Genomic DNA, 26896 nt, shown 5'->3' with positions numbered 1-26896 from the left:
TAGGGGAAATATAAATTTCAAATCTTTATCATCACTATTTGATGTCTTAACTATTTTTTGAAACATGTCATTTAGTATTCATCAGTTTCTAAGGTATTATTTTTGCAATGCCTTCAATGCAACTTGAATTTATTCCTTCATTACCATTGGTACTTGATCATATCCTACTTTTTGGTACAGTGACTCTGTATATTCTTTTCATCTTCTTTTAATGCTTCTTCCATCATTAAGGATTTTTCCCAGAGTATCCTTTGGTGTTGCAACTTGAGTCTTAAATCTGTTTTTCAACTCCTTATGCTTGATAAATACCAAGCAAGTTCTCTTTTTATTGTCGAGTTCCTGCTCTTTGCACATTTTACTTTGTCTTCTCGAGCTTCCCTTGGAAGTCTTTTATTTGTTTCTTTTACCTTTTAAGCATTTCTTCTCACTGTCTAGGCCTCTCAAAGCTTTATAACAATTCTTAAAGTCTCTTCAACAAACAAATACAGCCCTGTTTGTGTGAATAGTCTATGCTAAATATTTGGCAGATAGCTACCTTTTCAACTGACTGGAAGAGATCCATATTTCTTCCTATTCCCCCCCAAAAAAAGTAATCTGATAATATCATTAATATTACATGCAAACAAAATCTTGCTAAAGATTATTTTTAAATGTCTAGAACAGTATATTGACAGAGAATTTCAGAAATTCAAGCTGGATTTAGAAGAAACTGTGGCATCAGGGATATCATTGTTGGTGTCAGATGGATCTTGGCTGAAAATAAAGAAGATCAGAAGGATATGTGTTTGTATTTTATTGACTAATCAAAGGCATTTGACTGTGTGGATCATAACAAATTATAGCCAAAATTGGGATAAAGGATAATATGAGAGAGAACACTTAATTGTACTTATTTGAAACTTTTCCCTAGACCAAAAAGCTGTTATATGAACAAAGAAAGGGAATACTACATGGTTTAAATCAGAAAAAATGTGTACGAGGGCTGTATTCTTTCTACATATGTATTCATTCTGTATGCTGAACAAATAATTCAAGAAGTGAGATTCTATGAAGAAGAATGTGTTCTTAGGATTTGAGAAAAGCTCATCAACAACCTGTGCTATACAGATAACAAAATTTTACTTGCTGAAGTGAGGAGGCCTTGAGCACTTGCTGCAGAAGAGAGACTATGGATGGATGTGTCCAAAATGGATTACATCTCAACATAAAGAAAATAAAAATCCTCACCACTTGACCAATAGGCAACAACATGATAGTGGAAAAAACATCAAAGTTGTCAACAATTTAATCTTACATGGATCTACAATTACCACCCTTGGTACCAATAGTCAAGAAATCAAAAGATGTGTTGCATTGGGAAAATTTGCTGTAAAGGATCAAAGAGCTCACCAAAGTGCTAAAAAGATATGATGTCCATTTAAAGATTAATTTAGACCTAATCCAAGCCTTGGTCTTTACAATTACTTGTTATGCATCTGAGAGTAGAACAGTGAATGAAGAAAACTGAATGTCCTATTGATTGCTAAAAGTATAGATAAATATATCTCAGAGAAAGCACAATTAAGGAGCTTCTTAGAGAAAAGAATAGTGAAACTTGGTCTCATACTTTAGGCATGTTATTAGGAGGGGACAGTTCTTGAAAAAGACATTATGCTTGGGAAGGTGGAGGGTGAGTGAAAAAGAAAGACTCTTAACAACATGGATTGACACAGTGACTGTACCATTAAGCTTAAGTGCATCAGACATGGTAAGGATGGCCCAGGATAGGCAAGGTTCAGATCCATTATTTATAGGGTCTCTATGATCAAGGAACAGAAAAATTCTGGAAGAACATCAAAGATATAATCCATAAAGAAAGCAAAAGGTCCTTCCAGAAATGGAGGAGAAAGAAAAGCCAAAATGGATGTCAAGAGACCATGAAAATTGTATTCGAGTATTGAAAAGCCCAAACAAAAGGAAGAAATATCAAAGTGAAAGACCTAAACAAAAAATTTCAAAGGGCTGCTCATGAAGAGAAAGCTGGAGCTGGAATCAGAAAATAAAAGGAAGAACTTGCTTAGCATTTGTCAAGCTGAAAGAACTAAAACACAAATTCAAGCTTTGAGTTGCAATACTGAGAGATACTATGGAAAAAATATTGAATGATCCAGGAAAGAACAAAAGAATATGGAAAGGATAGACAGAATCACTGTACTAAATCACTGTACTAAGAAGCATGCTCAGAATCACTGTATTAAAAAAGAGTGAGACGGTACTGAAAAAATTTCAGGAAGGACCATATGAACAGAAGCCAATGGTAATGAAGAATGAAGTTCAGAATGCACAGAAGGCATTGGGAAAAACATGTAAATTGGAATTCCAGAGATTCCTTGGACCTATTGCATGTTTCAACTCACAGATGTGTCCTTGGATATGCTCACAGTTTATGTCAAGAAATTTGGATGGCAGATGGCTGGCCAACTGACTGGAATATATCCATATGTGTCTCCATTTCCAGAAAAAAGGTGACCCAACGGAATATGTAAATTATCAAACAATATCATTAACATCACAAAATATTGCTTAAGACCATCCATAAAAGAACTAGAAAAGTACATTGAAGGGAATTGCTAGAACTTCAAGTTAGGTTTAGAAGTGGGTGTGGCACCAGGGATATCATTGCTGATTTCAGATGGATTTTAGCTGAAAGCAGAGATTACCAGAAGAATATCTAATTGTGTTTTATTGACTGTACAAAACATAACAAATTATGTCTAACATTGAGAAGAATGGGAATCACAGAACACTTAGGTATCTTCATGAGAAAACCATACATATATCCTGAAACTGTTTTCCAAATGGAGCAAAAAAAATACGGCATGATTTAAAATCAATAAGAATGTGTGTCAGGCTTGTAATCTTTCTCCATGCTTATTCAATCTGTTTGCTGAGTAAATAATTTTTGAAGCTGCACTCTGTGAAGAAGATGTGGCATCAGAGTCAGCGAAGGCTCATCAACAGGCTGTTTTATGCAGATGACACAACCTTGCTCACTGAAAGTGAGGAGGATATGAAATGTTTCCTTCAGAAGAAAAGAAATGCAACCTTCAATGTGGATTACATCTCAACATCCAGAAAACAAAGGTCCTTACCACAGGACCTACAGTCAACATTATGATTGATAGAGAAAAGATAGAAGCTGTCAATGATTTCATCTTGCTTGTATCAACAATCAATATCCTTGGTGCCAGCACTCAGAAAATCAGGAGAAATGTATCTTTCCAAAATGCTGGGAAGCAATGATGCCAGTTTGAATACTTAAGTGCACCTGATTCATGCCATGGTCTTCTTAATCACCTGCTCTACCCCAGAGAGCTGGACAATAAATAAATATGACAGGAGAAGAGTTGATACCTTCGATCTGTGGGGTTAGAGTACTGAATATCCCGTGGACTGCCAAGTGAACAAACAGACGTATCTTGGAAAAAGTACAGGCGGAATGCTTCTTGGAGGCAAAGAATGCAAAGTTTCATCTCTCATACTTTGGACATGTAGCCACATTAGGCTATTAGTTGGAAAGGGACATCATGCTTGAAAAGATGGAAGTTCAACTGAGAAGAAGACCTCCATTGAGATGGGTTGACACAATGGCTTAAGCAATGAGCTCTACTGTGTCAAAGATGATGAGGATGGCACAATATAGGGTAAAGTTCAGGTCAGCTGTTCATAGGATCGCTATGAGTCATACTTGATAGCACATAACAACAACAGCATGAGTTATAGTTGACTAAAAGGCACCTAAGGACAATAACAATTATATGTGTAAATTAAGTGAAAGTTTTAATTACATAAGGCAACAGAAAAGGGTATTAGTTGTCTGTTTTGGTTTTGTTTTTATTTTTGTTTTGTTTTATTAGGTGCTGCTGACTTGGAACTGACTCACAGCTAATCCTCCACCAGAATTTTTGGGTTTTTTTGTGGCAGTAATTACAATTTTCACATAGTACATACTCTCCTCAATCTTCTAAAAAAAATTCTTGGCTGAAAGCAGAGAATACCAGAAGAATGTCTATTTATACTTTATTGGCTATGCAAAGGCATTTGACTATGTGGATCATAACAAACGGTGGCTACCATTGAGAAGAATGGGAAATTCTAGAACACTCAATTGTGCTTATGTGAAACCTAGATCTATATCAAGAAGCTGTTGTCTGAATAGAACAAGGTTACACTATTGTTGTTGTTGTTGTTGTTGTGTGTCGTCAGGTAGTTTGTGACTCATAGCAAACCTATGTACAACAGCTCTTAAACCTGCTCTATTCTGAGCCAGTCTCACTGACTCTAAAACACCCACCCTTCTTACCCCAATTACTATATCAACCTATCTCATCCGGGATCTTCCTCTCCTGTGCTGTCCCTCCACCCATCCACATGTAATGTCCTTCTCCAAGGACTGATCCCTCCTGGCCATGTCCCCAAAGTATGTGAGCTGGAGCTTCAAAATCCTAGCCTCCAAGGAGAACTTGGTTTCGCCCTCTCCAAAACAAACTTAATTTGTTTTCCTGGTGGTCCATGGTAAGTTCAAGACTCTTTTCCAGCTTGGTTTACAATTGGGAAAGATATGCATCAGAGTTGTATCCTTTCACCATACATATTCAATCTACATGTTAAGCAAATTATTTGAGAAGCTAGATTCTATGAAGAAAAATGTGGCATCAGGATCTGAGAAAGACTCATTAATAACCGGCATTATTGTTATTGTGTTGATGATACAACTTTGCTGAAAGTAAGGAAGACTTGAAGTGCTTGCTGCAGAACCCACCAGAATTTTTTAGAGGCTATAAATCATATAAGAGGAGATTTCTTTCTTTCTTCTGAAAGAAGTTTGTGGATTCAAATTGCTTGCCTTTGAGTTGACAGCTCAACTCCTTGCTACTAAGCCAATAAATTAGATAATATGTGTATATATCTTATTAAGTAAAATGTACTGTATAGTTAGTTATGAAGAATAAGTATTATTATAATTAAAGTAATAGAACCTTTGCATATGTCATGGGCACACTTAGACTTTGTTGATTCTTTGTAAACTGACATCTTAAAATATGAATTATATAATTATGCATAAAAATTAAACCTAAACATACCAACAGAAGGGTAAAGAAGTTTTTGGTTATGAAGAGTAATGTGGCATCAGGATTGGATAGGTAGACTTATCAACAACCTGTGTTATGTAGATGACACAACCTTGCTTGCTGAAACTGAGAAGGACCTGAAACGCTTGTTGCAGAAAGTCAAGGACTGTAGTCTTCAATATGGGTTGAAGCTCAACATCAAGAAGGCAAAGTTTCTCACCACTGGGCCAATTGGCAGCACCATGAAAGATGGAGAGGAGATTGAGGTTGTTAACATTCTTGGCTTGCTTCACAATCAACACTCTCGGCACCAGCAGTCAGGAAATCAAAAGATAAATTCCATGGGGAAAAATCTGTGGTCAGGGAGCTCTCCAGAGGACTTGAAGAGCAATTATGTCAGTCTAGAAACCAAAATGCACCTGATCCAGGCAATGGTCATCATAATTACTTCCAATGCATCAGAGAGATAGACAATAACTAAGGATGACAGAAAGAATTGACGTCTTTGAATTGTGGTTCTGGAGAAGAGACTTGAACATACCATAGACTGCCAAGGGAACAATGGATCTGTCTTGGAGAGGACAAAACTAAGCTGGTCCTGGAGCCAAGGATAATGAAACTCCATCTCACATTCTTTTGGGCATGTAGTCAGGAGAGACCAGTCCTTGGAGAAGGGCATCATGTTTGGAAGGGTAAAGGGACAGTGCAGGAAAGGAAGACCTTAAATGAAATAGACTTACACGGTAACTGGGGGAATGGTGGGAGTGTTTCAGAGTCAGTGAAACTGGCTCAGAATAGGGGAGGTTCAGAGCTGTTGTACCATGTTGGTACACTGTACTATGTTGGTAACTATGAGTCACAGGCTACTCGATGGCACATAACAACAACAACAGCATGCCTGCTCTATTGGACTGCCATGGGTCATTTCACATATATTACTTTATCGTATAGGGGCATTGCCCTTGTATAAAGGCCACTAAATTCAACCTCCTGAAATGAAGGTTCACAATTCAGTGTTCCAATGACCCATGCATTCCCTTTCTTTCCTTTTCTTTTTGTCTTAATGAAAGGCTCCTAAAAATTAAGAAATGTCTCTAATACTAAATTTTATACTTTCTAACATTTCAATAATATCTAAGAGAAAAAAATTAAAGACTTAGAAAATTTGGTTCAGGTTGAACTAAATTTGCATGCACTAGGAATGAGGAAGACTGTCAAGGAGATGCATTGTCACAGTGACTGTAACAATAGTCTCTAGTGGCAGACATGAGGAGGCTGGCCCAGGATAGAGCAGGGTTCAGGTCTGCTGTTCTGACAACAGAACATAGGTTGATATGAGTCATACTTATCTAGACGGCATGTAACAACTGTAATTATTTCAATGCTTCTTTTTATCCTCTATGTTTTATTTGTATTTTATGCAAATTTTTTTCATCTTCATTTTAATTATATTTGCAAATGTTTCATTATTTCAAAGACTTTACTTTTTAACTCTTAAGGAAGACACTGCTGAAATTCTGAATTACTCCTAGTATCAACATAAACTTATAAAATATAAAATGAAGAACCAGAAACAAATCTCTGTGCAGAACATTACAGATGTGGTTCATTTGGCAATGACATGGCTTATAACTAATGTACCTGGTATTTCAAAAAACACAATTGCAAGGGATTAATCTACTTATTGCTGATATATGTGATTTCTTATTGCTTTTCATGAGAGTAGAATTTAAAATATACAGCTACATAAATCAAATATACTAGTTTAAGGAGTGAGATATATATATATATATATATATATATATATATATATATATATATATATATATATATATATATATATATATATATATATATATATATATATCTCCTTACCCAGGATATATGCTAGAATGGGTTTTGCTTCAAAATCCAATAATATTACATTTTTTGATACTATTAGTAACTGATTACTAATTTTAGGATATTTTTAATTGGCAGAGCAGAAGACAAAATATGATGTTTTCTAATCTTCACATTGTTTTACATGCATACTAATCAACTCATAAACTTATACCTCAAACAATTCCTTCCTCACAAGTTCTCTGCTGGTTGATTTTGTCAGCATTTTCCCATCTCTGTAAACCTCTGGTTTGTTTATTAGTTTTTTTCTCTCTGCCTGCTCTTTTCCTGTTGGGATCAAAGATCTATCCAATTATCCTTCATTATCCTTTTTAGTACGATTAAGTTCCCATTTCTAATGTCTTTACTATCCATGTTAATTCGGGACCACCTTATTGCTCTTATTGATCATCAATCATGTTAAAACTTGGAAGAAATTCCATTAGTCTACAGAATGAAAAGGGAACTCTGGTAGCTTAGTGGTAAGAAATTGCACTCTCAAAACAAAGATTTGAATTTGCTGGCTGCCCACAGAAGAAAGGTAGGCACTTAACTCCTGTGCCGTTTACCATCTCTGAAAGTCTTCTGGAGGGTCAGCTATGGGTCAGTTCTGACTCTCAGGTGCACAACAACTACAAAAGAATGAAAAGGAAGCACTGGTGGTTTAGTGGTGAGGAGGCTGCCAATTCAAAGACAGACATTAGAAACTACAAGCTGCTTGACAGGATGAAGACTGGCAATCTCCTCCTTTGTAATTTCTGCCTCTGAAAATCTACTTGCTATGAGTTGATTCTGACTCAGTGGTACATAATAACAACAACATAGAATGGAATACCTATCTTGGTATTTAAGATTCTCTCCACATATATCTTGTCTTTTCCCCATACTTCTAAATCACTCCATGCCTGCAAATCCTGTCATTCAACACATTCACACACATGTGCACACACACAAACACACTCCCTAAATCCTTCCACTCTCTTTGCTTAATTACACCATCTCTTTCTTTAATGTCTTCTTATACTTCTCAACTGGAGACTTCTTTTGAAGATTTCTTTTACCCACAAGTTTCTCTACCATAACTTTGCATAATGGCTTTTAGAAATCTTCTAGTCCAAGTACACTGTAGCAAAAATTAATGTACAAGATATTCTCATATGTGATGCTTTCTTCCATAAATGTTTACAGGGACTTGCTATGTTTCTTATGATAGAGTAGAATTAATTACATAAGCTGGCATTTCATTTTTCTAAGTCAGTATCCCATAGTATCATGCACATTCTCTTTCTTAACAAGGGGAATTGTTGGAATTGTGATCTATGGTGAAAAAATAATTCTATAAACCTCATATAAGCTAAATGTTTAAAAATAATTTCCTAACATGTTGTCTCTCTGGTTACAGTGGATTAGTGTACCATTTGCACTTTCACATAATGCAGTTACCGACATTGGGTTCACTGCTGTCCATGCCAAATACCAAGAGCCTTGGCTGGGAACCATTGAATCATTTGAAGTCTACTCATGGCTGGATAGTTTTCTGTTGCTGGTAAGCGATACTCTCACTTGAGAAATTCACTTTAATTAGTCCAAAACCAAACACACTTTTAAGGTATTCATAGTTACACGTTAAATTAATCTACTCAATGATCAAGACCATTCTGAAAACTGCCCTATATTGGAAGAGTTGAGCCATGTACGAATCATGGCAGCTGACAAATATAAAAATTAGAGAACAAATAAGATCTTAGAAGGTCAGTGGCCATGGTAGTATGTGTGAAGTGCAGGCAGCTTTTCAGTTGTGATTTAAGTTAAGAAACAACACACCCTACATGTGCTTCCCCAGTCTGAGAACCAAATTATCTGGAAGTCTTTAATTTTTCCTTTTAGATTAAGGCAATAAAAGCCAATTTCTTCTGAAATAAATAACTCGCTCAGTTTCAAATGAGAGTAAGCAAATTAGTGGTATCATAAGGTCCTAAGTGCATCAAGTAAATTACTCTGAGTTTTAAAGAAAAGTGTCACCTAGGATAAATGCCAGGAGAGAAGCCTTGGGAAGTCAGTGGCAGCTTGAGAACTTGCAATACTTGGGGCAAAGGCACTGACATGAGGTGATGGTACAAAATAATAAAGGCAGATTACATGTTGAGGGAGGAAAGGACAAACTAAATACAATTAATATATTTCTTTTCTTTTTCTCTAATTGGAGGAGTTATTGTTGTTGATGGCTGACCAATCAAGCATGAGTCATAGTGATACAATGAACAAAAGGCCTGAAGCCTTTCTATAACTATCATCATTTTTCCAAGTTAATAGAATTTCCATAGGCATGTAGTTTAGGAAGTGGATGCCACTCCTGCTTCCAAACCTGTCTTAAACTGGGAGCGCTTACATGGGCACCATGGGCAGCTGTTATGTCATTTGACCCCCACAATGGCACAAGTTTCAAGCATCACAGCATACCCAGATTACCTCAGTACAGCAAATTGAAGGGAGTGCTGTACAACTTAGAAAAATGTTTCTCCAAAACAAAATAACACTGGACTATTAGACCCTCAGGCCCAACCAACTTTTAAATACAAGGGAGATAGATAGATAGATGATGATGATGATAGATAGATGATAGATAGATGATAGATAGATAGATAGATAGATAGATAGATAGATAGATAGATAATAGATAGATAGATAGATAGATAGATAGATAGATAATAGAGAATGTGTGTGTGTGTGCGCGCGCGCGTGTGCGTGTGTGTGTATTATATATAAACAAAATGCCTGAAGCCTTTCTTTAACTATTGTCATTTCTGAAAATTCATAGAGTTTCCAGAGGCACATGGTTCCAAATCTGAATCCATCTGGGAGCTCCATCAAACACTGCCCACGATGGGTAGCCTTTATGGTGTTTGGCACACCTATGGCACAGTTGTTCCTTTATGGCATTTGAGACCCCAATGGCACAAGGTTCAGTGTCACAGCAAAATACCACACTGCGTTTTATTTTAAACTAAGAAATAGGTTAATTTTTATATCAAAATTTAAAGAAAAATTGGTTGGTTTTGTTTCGTCTTCAGAAGATTTACAGTATTTTGTGATTTTACTTTTATTCACATTTAATTTAGCATTACCTCAGCATTCACTGTGAATATACCTGTCATAATAAAATACGTGCATTACAATTAATCCTTTTCTTCATTCACTGAAAAATTGTGAACATTGTAAAAAAATCAGAGTCAATATATCTCTTAATTGTTAAGTAAATAAGTCCTCTAATTCCTCATTGGTAAGATGCTTGGTTTACTATTATTCTTTCTTGCAAGGAAATCCTTTGAAAAGAGAGGCAGTAAAATAATAAAATATGCCTGACAAGTATTTATATGAAAGATGAAAGATGTAAGATGTGAGAAGAATCAGAACATTCAATACAATTTATTGATAATCACACCATTGTCTCAGCTAAGGACTAAAACAGAATATAGATTGCAAAGTCCTTTTCCTACAACACACTAACTTGTTTTAAAATATTTGAGTGTATGTGCCTTTATGATAAAGAAAACATGTTAAAACCATTTGACAAACACTATCCTTGGTACATATGCAGAAAGAAGAAATTAGAGACAAATTTCAATATTGTGATACAAGTCACTCATTCATTTCTGCCCATTTTTTGCTTGTGCATATCTCCGATAAAAGTTATAGCCACAATTGCAATAAAATAATCTTTTAATGACTTATATGCTTATATATCATCTAATAAATTTTGAGACATTTAAAGATGTAGTAAAAATTGGTATAAATAGAATTTCTAATATTTTCTTCAGATGCCTCGATATATTTCCTTGAACATTTTGCACACTCACTTTGGAACACACTACAGTACATTGATTTTTCCCATTAGAGAACAAGAATGAGGAAAAGAATCATGCTTTATTCATCATTATGTTTTGATAACCATTATATTACCCAGGACAATTAAAATCCAAAAATACTTAATGAGTTGTTCTGATTCAAAAGTTTTTAAAAACTAAACTTTCATATACTTTTTTCATAATATTTTATGGGGATCACAATCTCTAGATAAGAATGAATTTAACGTTTATGAGAAGTCCTACTGCAACTTGAAATAGGTAAACAACAGAAAAGATTATTCTATAATTGTAAAGGGAAAGAACATGAGGAAGTTATACTTAAGTGAAAATATAAATATGACTATAACAAAGTTATATAAATTAAGAAATGAAGGTTGGGGGCTATTTCCTATAGAGTGATATTTGTTACTATTCAAATTGTGGTAATATTAAACTTTAATAAAAGTTTTTAAAACTTATAGTAGATACTGTGATTTCCACGCAGATACTTGGAGGAATCCCATGGCAAGCCTATTTCCAGAGGGTTCTGTCTTCATCCTCAGCCACATATGCTCAAGTGCTTTCCTTCTTGGCAGCTTTTGGGTGCCTTGTGATGGCTATACCAGCCATACTTATCGGAGCCATTGGAGCATCAACAGGTAAATTACCTTCCAGCTTCATTGACTGACCTATTCATGGTCCACTGTATGCCTAATTAATGTGCCATTACCATTAGTATCTCTGTCTCCCCATAACACGCATGTATTCCCACATATACATTTGGTAGAGCACTCAGCAAAATGTCTTATAATTCAGTGATCTCCAATATTTTGGGGACTGCTACTCTATCAATCTGGTGGCCTAGGAGTAAAAAGCTGTGCTGTAATCCCAAAGACACATGGTTCAAAGCTGCTCCATTTGAGACTTTCTTCACATACGATTTATTGCCTCTGAAAGCCGGGGAGTCAGCTATGAGTTGGTTGTGACTCTACAATACAGAGAAACAAACTCCATCAAGAAAATGTTTATGAATACACACCCCAAATATAGGTATATGGTTCTAAACAGAGGTAGAATATGAAAGTCACCAAAAGAAGAGGAAGGAGACATCTTAAAAAAGAATATCAACTTCTTGTCTAAACACCAGGCATTATTTACTTGGTCTGAGATAGAGCTAGATATGAATCTGGTGTTTGTTTTGTTTTGTTTTTTAAGATACTCCCTTGATGAATCCAAATGCAGAAAGAGTTAAGAGTCTTTTGTTTAGAAGAAACATATATATCTTGACTATGGCCACTAGAGGACCATTTTTTTTAAGAGTTAAAAGGTTATAAATACAGTCAAGACAGACAGTTCCCAGAATGTGCATGCAGGCACCTCAGCCTCAAGCCTCATGGTACTAAGTATTCCCAAATTCTCAGTCCTGCTAATATTGGCTTTCCCCATAATTGTCCAACAAAATTCTCAGTTGTGTCAATATTGGTTCCACCCTTCTATTGGGGTCCTGTGCAAATATCACTCTCCTTGCATTCCTTTTTTCATTCTTTTTTTAAAAAAATATTATTATACAAGTTTATTTACAAAATTCTAATGCATTATTTTCCAGAACAGATTCTTCCAATTCCCCTCACCACCCCAACACTTATCAAATTGTACAACCCCATGATTAATCTCCCCTCCCCTGCACATCCTCATCCTTCTGCTTCCACCTTCCCACCCCCAACCCCTATATCTTTATATTCATCCTCCAATAATGGTTTTATACAATATTTATCCTTGTGGAACTGAGTTAATTTACTCAGCATAATACTCTTCAGTCCCTCCCAAGTTAGGTAACAATTTACAAAATCATTGCTCCTGCATACTGTGTAGTATTCCACTGTGTGAATATACTATAATTTTCCCATCTATTCATTTGTGGTTGGACATCTGGGCAGTTTCCATGTTCTTGCAAAGGTGAACAATGCTACTATGAACATCGATGTACAAGTATCTGTTTGTGCCTCAGTTCTCATTTTCTCAGGGTGTATTCCAAGTAGTGGAATAGTTGAGTCAATGGAACTTCTATGTTCAGCTTTTTGAGGAAGTGCCAAACTGCCTTCCAGAATGGTTGTACCATTTTATAATTCCACCAACAATGTAAAATAGTTCTTTTCCCACCACATCCTTGGAGGACCATTTGAACTTTAAACATTGCTTTATATTTTCTTTTTTTCTGCTTCATGTTTTCAATGGTTTGTTAGTTAGAATTTTCCTTCTTGGAAAAATAAGCCAACTCATTCATAGCCCATGGTCATTGCTACAGAATCAGAAGCACGATATAGCTGACCTTCCATTGGGTTTTCAAGGCTGTAAATCACACAGAAAGAGTTTGCCTACATTCTTCCTGCAGAGTAGTTCACTTGAACCACCAAAGAGGTGTGGCCTTTAGGTTAGCAGCAAAAATCCCTCCAGATTAGGCCAACAGACTTCACCATAGTGTTTAAGAAAAAGTTAAACAAGGCCTATGTAACTCATATACATAGGGAGCTCTGGTGGCCTAGTGACAAGAAGCTGCACTGTGATTCCCAAGGCACACAGTTTGAATCTATCACCTGCTCATGGAAGTATGGGCAGTCTCCTGCCACATAATTAACTGCCTATAAAAACCTACCTGAAGGTCAGCAATGGGTCGGTTCCAACTCGAAGGTACACAACAGCAAAAAATCTAACTTACAGAGAGCTCTGGTAGCCTAGCAGTAAGGAATTATGCTGTTAATTCAAAGGCAGGCCAAATCTTCCAACTGCTTCATGAGAGAAATATGGGCAAACTCCTCCGTTGAGATTTATAGCCTCTGAAAACCTGCTGGAAGGTCAACTCTCTCCAGTAATGAGTGAGTGAATGTTTTAACTTACAGTATCCTTATTTACCTCCATGGAGAACATTAGGGGGAAAAAAAAATCAACAACCAAAACCAGCACTTATTAGATTAAATTTAATGCACTTGAGAGCTGGACAATGAGTAAGGATGACAGGAGAATCAATGCAACTGAGTTGTATTGGAGAATAGTGCAGAATTTCCATGGGCTGCCAAAAGAACTAACAAATAGGTATTGGAGAGAGTGCAACCACAATGTTCCATGGAGGCAATGTTGGTGATGCTTCATCTCACATATTTTGAACATGTTGTTGGAAGAGGACATCACACTTAGAAAGGTGAAGGACCAAGGAAAGAGAGGCATATCCTCAATGAGATGGACTGATGCAGTGCCTGCATCAATGGACTCAAATGTGTCAGGCATTATGAGAATGGTTGCAGGGTAGAACAGAGTTCAGATCTATTATTCGTGAATCATATTTGATGGCACTTAATAACAACGTGGTTACTTATCTTTATGTCTCCACACTGTGCAACTCACATGAGCATTTGCTAAAAAGATATCACATTGTTGTTGGTGTTATGTAACGTTGAGTTGCTCACGACTCATAGCAACCCTATGTACAAGAGCCTTAACCCCTGCTCTATCCTGTGCCAACCTCACTGGCTCCGACACACTCCCATCACCCCAATCACAGAATCGATCCATCACATCAAGGGGCTTCCTCTCCTGAGTCACCCCTCCACTCTTCCAAACATGATGTTCCTCTCCAAGGACCAGTTCCTCCTTGCAACATGCCTAAAGTATGTCAGATGAAGCTTCAGAAACCTTGACTCCAAGGAGCAGACCAGCTTCACCCTTTCCAGGACAAATCCGTTTGTTTCTAGCAGTCTGTGGTATATTCAACACTCTTCTCTAGCACCACAGGTCAAAGGCATCAATCAATTCCCTTTTTATCATCCCTAGTCACTGTCCAAATCTCTAATGCATAGCACGTAATTGCAAAGACTATAGCCCAGATGAGGTGCACCTTAGTCTCTAGCCTGATGTCATTGCTCTTCAGTACTCTGGAGGGGTCCCTGACAGCAGACTTTCCCAATGCAATTTGTCTCTTGATTTCTTGGCTGCTGGTACCAAGAAGGTTGACCAAAATTTAATGGAGTCTTGTGGGTGGTACTAATTAAAATGGATAAAAATAAACTTTCACCACTTGACGATCAACTTGTCATACCATGGTAGATTGCATGGCTGTGATGCTGTGAACTAAAGCCACGCATATTTCAGATCTCAGAAGGGTCATATAAATTGGACAGAATTTAGTGGATCCTTCAGACGAAGATAAACTAGGAAGAAGAACCTGGTAATCTACTTTAAAAAAATATGACCAATGAAAACTTTTGAACATTGTCTGATATAGTACCAGAAGATGAACCCTTCATGTTACAAGGCACTCAAAATATAATGAGGAAAGAGCTACTTCCTCAAAGTTGGGTCAACCTTAAACATTTTCAGGACCTTCATTTGCTAATTGATATGACATAATTCAAACTGAGGGCAAAGAGCTGAAAACATCTCTTAGTAATTGGTACAGCTATAGGAAAATTGGAAGACATAAAAATATTAAAGATCGATGTCCTAGATGTTAGTGAACAGAACTATACTGGCATTATTCATTGTAATTGGACAAATTCATGGTCTACTCTGTTGAGAACAACAAAATGAAGGAGAATGGAGCATTTCAATATCTCCTAAAGTACAGCTATCAGTTATAGGATAATATCCAAACACTTACAAGGAAGACCAGTTAATACAATTATTATTCAAATGTATGCAGCAATCACTATTGCCAGAAGGAAGATATTTAAATTATTTATCAACTTTTGTAGTCTAAAACTAATCAAATGTGTATTGATAATTATTGATGATTAAGATGTAAAAAAATTGAAGGATCAGTAGTTGGAAAACATGGTCTTTCTAATAGAAATTACACCAGAAATCCTATAGACTTTTACAAAATCAATAATTTTATTCCTTGTAAATGTCTTTTTTCACCAACATAAGCAAAACTTTACATGTGGACCATGCTGTATGGAATTCAGAAGTATCAAATTGGTTACATCTGTTGAAAGCCATGGTGGAAAAGCTCAGTATCATTGGTGAGAACAAAGATGATTTTAGATGACCATTAAGTGTTCGTATGCAAGTACAAGTTAAAGCTGAAAACCAAATAAAAGCAGCCCAGGAAAACAAAGTATAATGTTAAGTATTTCCCATCCCCACATGAATCTAAAGATCATCATAGAATAGATTTGATTCAATGTACACTTATGGCTGAAAACCAGATGAGTTATGGGGTGACATCAAAGACATCATGCAAGAAAGAAAAAGGTCATAAAAAAGAAAATAAAGAAATGAAAAATCAAAATAGATGTCAGAAGAGACTCTAAAACTTGCTTTTGAACAACGAGCAACTAAAACAAATGAAAAATAATGACTAAAAGAGCTCAAGAGATTTCAAAAAGTGGATCCAGAAGAAAGAGGAAAATATTGACATATGTAGAAATAAATGGAGTGAGAAAACCGGTAAGTAGGAAAACCAGTAAGAAGCCATATTTCTCACTTTAAAAGAACAAAAGGAGGGGAAAATCAAGTCTTGATTTGCAATATTGAACGATTTTATAGCACCCCTCCTGGATCTCCTTATACTCCTTCTACAATAACGATCTTATACAATATTTATCCTTGTGGGACTGCTTTAGTTCATTCAGCATAACGCTCTCCAGTCCCTCCCCAGTTAGGTAATAATTTACAAAATGATTGCTTCTGTGTGTTGCATAGTATTCCATTGTATGAATGTACTACAACTTCTCAATCCATTGGTTTGTGATTGAACATCTAGGCTGTCTCCATGTTCCTGTGATAGACAATCTCCTTCCCTGCAACTGCTTCTGGAGAGTCAGCTATGGGTCAGTTCCAACTTGCCAGTATACAGCAACTATTATTATTGAGGTGATATAATATCACATTATGCTGGTTTGTTTGCACATCTCTAATGGATAATTTAAATCCTTTTGTGCAATTTGTAACCTCTGAAATGCCACTGCAGGGTCAATTTATGAGTTAATTCTGACTCAATGGCAATGATTGAGCTAGTAGAGAATGGATCATTTACAAGAACATTTACTCATCTGTTTATTTGCCACTTGAGTATCTTCTTCAGTGAAATATCTGTTCAAAGTCTTCACCCTATTTCACCTTCATGCCTGCCTGCATTTACTATTCAATAAAATATTCTGCCATCGATTAAGGATGTTTCCCATTTCTAGTAAGGGGAATTCTGTGCAAGGAGTCTTTAGAATGAGAGATATAAAGATATTAAATCAGATTTACAAGTTTATATACAAGAATGTGGCTGCACAAAGCAATTACTGAATAGCTGAGTAACATAGAATGAAAAGTGTCTTTTCAAATTTCCAAAATGTAAGAAAAATATCATTCAACTTAAGAATATTTACTTTCTGATTCTACACTTCATGCCACTGTAACACTACATATTTGTGTATTTGTAGGAATTTTATATACATATATATTATAGGCTGTGTAGGTTTGTGAATTAAGACTAAGTTTAACCGATGTCTACTGGAAGAATATATAACATATGATATAATATATAATTCAGTTTGAGCATTGCAAGTACTCTCTACTTCATGATAGAAATGTTTATAATTTTGAATTTGTTTGAAAGGCTACATAGTAAATAGAATAACATAGGTAAAGACAGAGAATAAATGACAATTTTGGTTATTTGTTGTGATTGTTTTCTTCAACAGACTGGAACAAGACTACATATGGGTTTCCAGATCCCATAGCTAAGGAAGAAGCAGACATGATTTTACCAATTGTTCTACAGTATCTCTGCCCTGTGTACATTTCTTTCTTTGGTCTTGGGGCAGTTTCTGCTGCTGTTATGTCATCAGCAGATTCTTCTATCTTGTCAGCAAGTTCAATGTTTGCTCGAAACATCTACCAGCTTTCATTCAGACAAAATGTAAGAACAGTCTTTTAAAATTTCTACTTTACTATTGCTGTTGTTCTATTTATTGTTTATGTATAACTACACACTGTTCATTTTCATGTGAAATTGGATACTACTTTAAACATAAAAGACTAACTAATCAAAATATTAGTAATAATAAAAATGAGCATTACCAGTGTATGTAGTTACTGAAGTTAATGCTGAAGAGTTTATATCATTATTTTCAGAAATAAGTCATATTGCCACATTTTCAATCTTTGCTTTATGATGAAAGATTAACTCTTAAACATCTCAGTTACTCAGAATAAGTTTAATTACTAAAATCTGAAAATTATAACAAAAAGTTCATTTAGTTAAATAGGAAACTTGAGAATGCAAATAAAATCAGTACATGATAAACAAGTTATTTCACCTGTATTTTTAAAGTATTTGTTCAGCTCTTTACTTGAGCTCCCAAACCTACCTTTATTAGAAAATACTCCACCCTTCTAATTTTCCTTATTGAGTCAATTGGGTGAATTATTATTATGATCATTTAGGAGCTTATAGTCCCTCCATCTTTCTTTGACTGTGATTTTGCTCCCCTCTAGGTTGCCTAGGTCCTGATTAACAAAATGATCTTAATTGGGTCAACGATTATGATGGAAACTCTTTTTAAACAAGTCCTCTACCAGGATTTCAGACAATAATTAACTTTAAGTATTGTAAGGCTCCACAGAAAGAGGAAGTAAGAACAGTCCATGCTCTGTCATGGTTAGAGAAACACTACTTTCTAATATGTAAAATAAGAGTAATCTTCCTTTGTTTTATCTCTGTGATTATCCAATAATCAAGGTAAACACAGGATTACTTGCATTTACTTACTAAGCAGCAATGAAGAAGCGTTTCATTTTTTTTTATTAAATCACATGAAATACATGTAAATTCTTCACTACAGATTAACAAGCAAGCACAAATAAACCAACATTTACATACATGAAATTGTTTACTATAGACTAATAAATATAGATTAGAAAATAGGTAAGTAAAGAGTAGTAACTACAGATTAGTAAAATGAGTTTACCGGTGATTACTTGTTTACTGGGTAAGCTGTTCCTATTACTAATTGTACATTTGAAAAAATGCTTTGCTTCTGTAGGCAGGTGTATGAGGTCAGAAGAGAGACAGATTCCATAGATAGAAGCAGAATCTGTAATGTGGTGGGAAATTGTGAAGTTGTTCACTAAAGATTAGTGAACATAAGTAAGCCTTGCTCCATGAAACCATGTTAGCTGATTTTTCACCTCCCCCTGCACATTTAGGGAACTCTGGTGTTCTAGACTTTCTCCATGTGGTTCACGTAAATTTCCAAAGGCACACATTGGAGACCACATAGATTGTTTAATTTTGAAGGCTATTGTGTAAGTTAATTTGTACCCACCAAGGGAATTCTTTGAATCAGTTTTAAAACACAACATCCTACTTCACTCTTTGCCTAAATTATTATTATTGTTGTTGTTGTTATTTGCCGTCGAGTTGCTTGTGACTCAAATCAACCTCATATACAACATGTCTGAACCCTGCTCTATCCTATGCCAACCTTACCATCTCTGACCCATGTATTTCCATTATCCCAGTCACTGAATCAATCCATCTCATCAAGGGTCTTCCTCTCTTGCACTGTTCCTCCACCTTCCCATGCATGATGTCCCTCTCCAAGGACTGGTCACCCTTGCAACATGTCCAAAGTATGTCAGACAATGTTTAAGAATCCCTGCCTCCAAAGAGCAACCTGGTTTCACCCTCTGTAGGATGAACCTGTTTGTTCTCCTAGCAATCCGCGATATATTCATTACTCTTCCCCAGAACCACAACTCAAAGGCATCAATTCTCTTTCTAACATCCCTAGTCATTTTTCAGCTTTCTGATGCATAACAAGTAATTTCAAAAACAATGGATTGCCTAAATAAGCCTATATAAATTGTCTGAGAACTGACACTATGGTGATTTCTTACAGGCATCAGACAAAGAAATTGTTTGGGTCATGAGAATCACTGTGCTTGTGTTTGGAGCTTCTGCAACTGCTATGGCCTTGCTAACGAAGACTGTGTATGGACTCTGGTACCTCAGTTCAGATCTTGTTTACATCATCATCTTCCCACAACTACTCTGTGTGCTCTTCGTCAAGGGAACCAACACCTACGGGGCCGTGGCAGGTTATGTTTCTGGCCTTTTCTTGAGAATAACTGGAGGAGAGCCATATCTACACCTTCAGCCTTTGATCTTTTACCCTGGTTATTACACTGATAAGTATGGTATATATAATCAGCGTTTCCCATTTAAAACAATTGCAATGGTCAGTTCATTCTTAGCCAATATATGCATTTCATATCTAGCCAAATACTTATTTGAAAGTGGAACCTTGCCACCAAAATTAGATGTGTTTGATGCTGTTGTTGCAAGACACAGTGAAGAAAACATGGATAAGACAATTCTGGTCAAAAATGAGAATATTAAATTAGATGAACTTGCACCTGTGAAGCCTCGACAGAGCTTAACTCTCAGCTCAACTTTCACCAATAAAGACGCCCTCCTTGACAATGATTCCAGTCCAGAAGGGTCGGGGACTGAAGACAATTTGCAATGACACTAAATAAAATACTGCTTTCTCAGACAAAGTGCTATACTAAGGTAGTCCTGGAAAGATGGTTTTCAGCATTTAAGTATATATTAATATGTATATATGCAAGGTTTAGGAGGGTGAAATTCTAAGTGCAATTGCACAAATACAAGCCAAGCTAAAGGAAACACCTGCAGAAGCATCCCTTTCTCAATCACAGTAGTTTTGATTTTGATGCTAGATAGATTTGTTAGTATACAAGAATGAATAGAGTTTCCCCTTAAACAATCTGTGGCCAAAAAGAATATTTACATTTATTTGTTAAAAGGGAAGTAGATTAAGTGTCAGAGCATTTTAAAAATGAGCGAGAGAGAATTCCATCATCTTGTTCAAAATCTTGTGTATTGGTGAGACTTGCTTACTCCCTGCACTAAGACTGTGAGAATAACTCATCATCGTATTTATGATTGATGCAATAAATTAACCAGCCAATTTTTCTGAGCATTGTTATTAATCCTTCCTTTCATGTTCTAAACTAATACACCTGCTAAATATGCAATCTCTTACTCTTTTCTGTAGTGACATGCATTATTCTGAGCACAGGAAACACAAACAAAAAAAAGTCTACATTTCTTAATGTGCAAGGAGATAGGAAGACTGAATCAGTCTTTGTATATGAGCACTATAGTTTGTTTTGTTTTAAAAATTGTCTACAATGACTACATTTATGTAGAAGAGTGCTTAATATATAGAAGGATTACTTGTTCTAGTTGTTAGATGCCATCAGATCAGCTCCAACTCATAGCAACCCTATGTACAACATAACAAAACCTATTTTATCCTGTGGCATCCTTAGCCTCTAAAAATTGTTTCAGTCACTATATCAATCCATCTTATCAAAAGTCTTCTCCTTTGCTGACCCTCCACTTTTCCAAGCATGATGTCTTTTTCCAGTATTACTAGGCAACATTAAAGCAATAAATAAGATGATCATTAAGCAGAAAGGCATAGGACAGTAGATATTTATCTTTGTTTAAAATATTTGAAGTTTTGTACCAAGGAAAATAATTAATGCATTGACCTACAATCTAAATTAGTGTTGAAAGTTAAATTGAGCTATATATCAGGCTATATAGCATTAATTAAGGCTAGTGAGATACAAATTGATTAATCTAAAAATTTTTCATTGAATATTGATTACTAGAAGTTCCCACTTATGATAGTGAAATTAGAAAAGCAAACTCAATTTATATTTGAATATTCATCAGTAGGGATCATTTAACTGTTAAGGGATTTTTCTCTAGGATATTCACTGCGTGTGCTTTTTCACAATAGTATGTCTTAGGGATTTGACAAATCGCCACTACAAAAATAATGTAGTAAATTTTAAAATGCTGAAGAAAGCAGAAAGTGGAAATAAATCCTACAGGAAAGAAGCCATCAATATCACATTTGGTGTTTATATATAACTTCATGAGATTGGTCATTAAGTATTAGTTTGCTCCTTTTCTGGAGTTTAAAAAATAGATGTATATATGAAAAAATGTATATGTAATGGCATATATCCATTTTAGAATTTTAAATGCTTTCCTACCAGCCACATCATAGAAATAGAGTTATATCTACAAGAGCAAAGTGAATAAGATGAGAAGTTATCTAAAAATTTGACTCAATAAAGAAATCCAGGTTTAACAAATCAAGCTAAAGCACTTCAAAAAATATTTTTTGGAATGTCATTTATAGAAAAAAGTACATTTTTTGTTCCTCACTAATAATAAAATATTGTGTATTTGAAGTAAGAATTCTGTTCAGATCCTAGTTGAAATTATACCAAAGCATAAAGAATGTATCCCCTAACTTACTTAAATAAATTACATTTGTAGAATTTTAAATAATTATTTCATTGGAGTTTCTCTGTCTCTCCTTTTCTTTAAATAAGCAATTTGAAAAATTTAGTTGTAAGACTATCCCCAAATTTTCAATTATTTATCAAAATTTTATGATAAATTTGGCATTACATTCATTGAGTATAATATTTCATACTAGGTTTTAAACACTTAAGTAAAAGTAGAAATTCAGCTTTTAGTTCAGAATCTGCTCTATGCCTAGTAGCCTACAGAGCACTTGGAAGGAGCACATTTCTGGAACCAGGCAGTTTGAGAGTCCCTAAATTATCAGACATGGATTGAGAGAAAATTCAGGATCAGAAAGAAAAAAAAATTCAATGGAAAGTTATAACTATCCAAACATTTTTAATGTAAAAGTAATAATTTGGTGGGGATTATATTCCCTGGAAAATAAAATAGTTCAGCAAGATTGTGTTTTCTATTACACTAGCTGAAAATTCTGCTTTCTCTACTATTTCTTTCAACCTATTGAGGCACATGTTTCCATGGAAATGCACCATCCATATTTTAATAAAGTACAACAGAGAAGCATATTGTCTTTAAAGATATTATATGTTAGCATTTTATTGGGTGACAATTTTCAAAATATATATTATATACATATAATATATATGAAAAGAAGAAATATTAAATGACAATTTCTTCCATCTATTAATTTTGTAGAACAGAGATATAGAAGCATTTACCCTACCTAAAATATTAAAAACTGGATAATTTAAATAATTTAAGCTAATGAATAAAGCTCTATTTTTATCTAATCTATATTCCCCATTCATACTCAAAGTAGATATATAAAAACTAGTATAAATCCATAAAAACATATGCTAAATATTAGCAAAATGATTTTTTTTAAAAAAACCGAAGATAAAAATAAATGAAACAATTATCTTAAAGGGTTTTATGTATGTGTGTGTGCGTGTGTTGTATTTATGCACACAATTCTCCCAGTTTCCAGGAGTGAAGTTGTGCAATATAGGAAATGATAGTCTACACTCTTAAACCAAAACCAACTACTATTGAGTCCATTCCAAACAATGGCAACCCATCACTCTGCTCCATTTTGACATCATATTTAATGTAAATTGCTTTATAATCTTCCATCTTTGTTCTATGGACCTGGTTTTCCAAATTTTCTTCAATCAAAATAGAACATTTTAGATATTGACTGTATTGGTCCCTGGAGGTAATATTTGTAGATAAAAAGTTGAAATCAATCATATATTTTATTTTCATATTTTTACAGTGATTGTAACATATGTCTTGGAAAATTTTATTTTTTTTGTCAAACGGTCAAAATATCAAGCTTCGAGCTAGATTGAAGTGTCACCAATAAGCTTGCAAACATTCAGTGTCTAAATCCAACTTCATTGTTATCTTCAGAAGTAATGAATTTTACATGAATATTAAATGAATGTAAACTTGAAATAAGTGAATCTAATACAATGGATATTGGCTTTTTCTTTTCCTGGAAAATAATGAATTAGTACTACACTTCAATCACAAAATGTATTAACCATAAAGAAAAATTACTCTGGAATAATGTATGATTTATTGCAAGTTTGCTACCAAACAAAGAAATGTATATAATGGTTCTGAAACATATATTTTTGTCTGTCAAAATATTATATCAAATTATGCTTAAAATTTGCAACTCATATATAATGTTTTAATGGTATTGTATTGAATTAAATTGTGCTGGTGAAACTCAGGATATCATTGTCTAGGTTTGACTTTTTGGGACCCAATCTTTAAACAAATAAATGTGGTGCTTAGAACCAAGTATGTAAGAAAATTGAAATACAGCATTTTACTACTGGAGCATAATAAATTCCAAATGGAAATGCTACATCTCTCTGAAATCTCAGGGCAATGTATGATTACATATCACAAAACAAACTAAATTCTTATTCTTGGACCTGAAGAGTCTCCGGTGTATATAAGCTTTCTTGGGAGTCAAAGAGGTCAAAAGATATAAAATTAAATTCATTAACATTAGAAATGTTTCCTCTTAAGTCACACAGCTGGCTAACAGTTTTCAGTTTAGGAGATACACCAATCATTGAGTCATGAAGTAGTTCTCATTATGTCCTAAATAAATGTTTCATATAATTTCACTAACTCACAGGTATTTTTTTTAAAAAAAGGGGTAAATTATATATATATATTCACAAATGAACTTCAGCTTCCAATACCTTAAGACAATTATTATCTTTGAACATATATTGGGAGCAGGAATTTAGAATGAACTTAAGGATTAATGACATAAAGTTATGTCAGTATGACAGAAAAAAATTCCACTAATTTGTTTTCCATTATGCAAATACTTCTGAAGAGTATGCAATTTTCTTTAGATTAACAATTCTCTATAGATCAGTAAGATCTATACTTGTTCTGTACATCCAAGTAGAAACTAACCTAGAGCTGACCCTGCATCACGTGTTCAGAGGCAGTAACTCTCAAGAGAGAGCATTGCCCTTCTGTCTCTCATGGATTAGCTGGCGGATTAGCTCATGCTATTTCATTGGCAGTGCAATTCCTTACCACTAAACCAGCAGAGCTCCCTAAAGCTATACTAGAAAGAAATAATTAAGAGCTATGGAAGGAATGGTTATCATTTTAACTGTCAAGTTTAGAGAATTTAAGTATGACTAATAGTAGTCTCCTATGGTTTATTCTCTGAGGAGCTCCACTTAGGGGAGTGTATTTGTACACTTCTTTTGCTGTTGTTAGAGCCACTGAGGTGATGAATCATAGTGAACCTAGAACAACAGAACTGAACTTTGCCCTGTCCTGCATCATCCTTACAATTTTTTATATACTTGAGTCTATCATTAATAGTGGCTGCATGTATCAGTCTTGTTGAGGGAATTCTTCTCTGATCTTCCACCTTTGCTACCATGGTGTCTTTTTATAAACACCATTCTTTCCTTACAACATGCCCAATTCAATGAATTGGGTGGTGTGAATGAAATGGGAAGGATCTTTTGTGAAAAACAATGTATTCAAACTGTAAATAAATCAGAATAAAGTAAAAAAAAATTTTTTAAGTATGTAAAATGAGGTTTCACCATCTCCTCTCAGGAACACCCTGGTTGCAATTCCTCCAAGACATACTTGGTTATTTTGGTAGTTCATGAAATATTCGGCACTCTTCTTCAACACAATTCAAGGGCATTGATACTTCTGTCATTCTTTTTTCTTTGTACAACTTTCAGAAGCATAAGAAGCAACTGAAAATTCCATGGATCAAACACATCTTAGTCTTTAAACTGACATTCATACTCTTCAGAACTTTGGAGAGGTCCTTGATATCAGCTTTTATCAATGCAACATGTCTTTTTATTTCTTGATTGACATTCCTTTTTTTAATAAATTGTGAATTTTAATGACGTTTACAGAGACCTTGGGTTGTAATTAATTGATTTTTTTCATTTTTCTCCCTGTTGAAGTTTGCTATTGTTAGGATGAAATTATATTTGCTATAATTGTTTTGATTTACATCTCTCTTATAGCTGAGGATTTTGAACATTTCTTCATGTTTGTTGGACATCTGAATTTATTTTTTTGTGAAGTGTCAATTGATTTTTTACAAGGAAAGCAAATCAACTAGAAGGTAGGGGAATAACAGCCTCTTTAACAAATGGTGCTGGAAAAATTGGAAAACCACCTACAGAAAACTTAAGGAGGATCCACATCTCACAGCATATACAGAAACTAACTCAAGGTGCACCAGGGGCCTCAAAATAAATCCAAAGACTATAAAATTCATCAGAGAAAAAGTAGGAACAACTCTAGAAGCCCTAAGCTACAGCATGAACAAACTTCCAAACATGAAGAAAAACAACAAAGAGAATAAAATAGATAAATGAGATCTTGTAAAAATCAAATCCCTGTGTGCATCAAAAAGCTTCTCCAATAGGTTAAAAGGAAACTCACAACTAGGAAAAAAGATATTTGACCATGACTCATCTGAAAAAGGACGCTTATCGAAAATTTTTAGACTACACCAACACCTCAATAAGAAAAAGGCTAATAGCCCAATCACAAGATTGCTATTACTTTGGATGTTGATTGTGGATCCTAGTAAAATGAAATCATTTACAACTTCAATCTTTTCCCCACCTATCATGAAGTTACTGTCGGTACAGTGGTGAGGATTTTGGGTTTTTTTTATTATGGGATGTTATACATATTGATGACTACAGTCTTTGATCTTCTGCAATAAGCATTTCAAGTCTAATGTGCTTTTTGAATATATGAAAACTGCATAGCGCAGGTTGCTGATGAGTCTTCCTCCAATCCTGATGCCACATGCTTATTCATATGGTCCAGCTTCTCGAATGATTTCCTCAGCATGCAGACTGAACAAATATGGAGAAAGTACACAACTCTGACACAGACAGAAGCTGATGTTAACTCATGAAATATTCCCTTGTTTTGTTCAGATACTGTTTCTTGGTCTATTTATAGGTTTTGTGTATACACAATGAAGTGTTCTGGGATTCCCATTATTCTCAATATTAGCCATAATTTGTTATGATCCACACAAATATCTTTACATAGTCAATACAACCTGAGTATCTGTGTGGTATTTTTTTATTTTCACCAATAACCATTTACTATCAGCAAAGACATTCCTAGTCCCAAGGCTTTATCTG

General features: G+C 34.9%; 1 protein-coding gene across 1 annotated transcript in view; it reads left to right on the top strand.

Annotated features, from left to right (window-relative positions):
* The window catches only part of SLC5A7 (solute carrier family 5 (sodium/choline cotransporter), member 7), a 38904-nt gene extending 18440 nt beyond the window's left edge, over positions 1-20464 (top strand). Inside the window, exons 5-8 of the mRNA XM_006883832.1 lie at positions 8395-8538; positions 11343-11496; positions 17527-17744; positions 19729-20464. Of these exons, the coding sequence (XP_006883894.1) occupies positions 8395-8538; positions 11343-11496; positions 17527-17744; positions 19729-20358 (1146 nt within the window). The 3' untranslated portion in view covers positions 20359-20464. The remainder of the gene's footprint in view (positions 1-8394; positions 8539-11342; positions 11497-17526; positions 17745-19728) is intronic.
* The last annotated feature ends 6432 nt before the right edge of the window (positions 20465-26896 follow it).

This window comes from Elephantulus edwardii, unplaced genomic scaffold (assembly GCF_000299155.1).
Source record: "Elephantulus edwardii isolate Elephantulus edwardi_28Jun2011 unplaced genomic scaffold, EleEdw1.0 scaffold00030, whole genome shotgun sequence".
Taxonomy (NCBI): Eukaryota; Metazoa; Chordata; class Mammalia; order Macroscelidea; family Macroscelididae; genus Elephantulus; species Elephantulus edwardii.
This window is presented reverse-complemented; position numbering and strand designations above follow the sequence as displayed.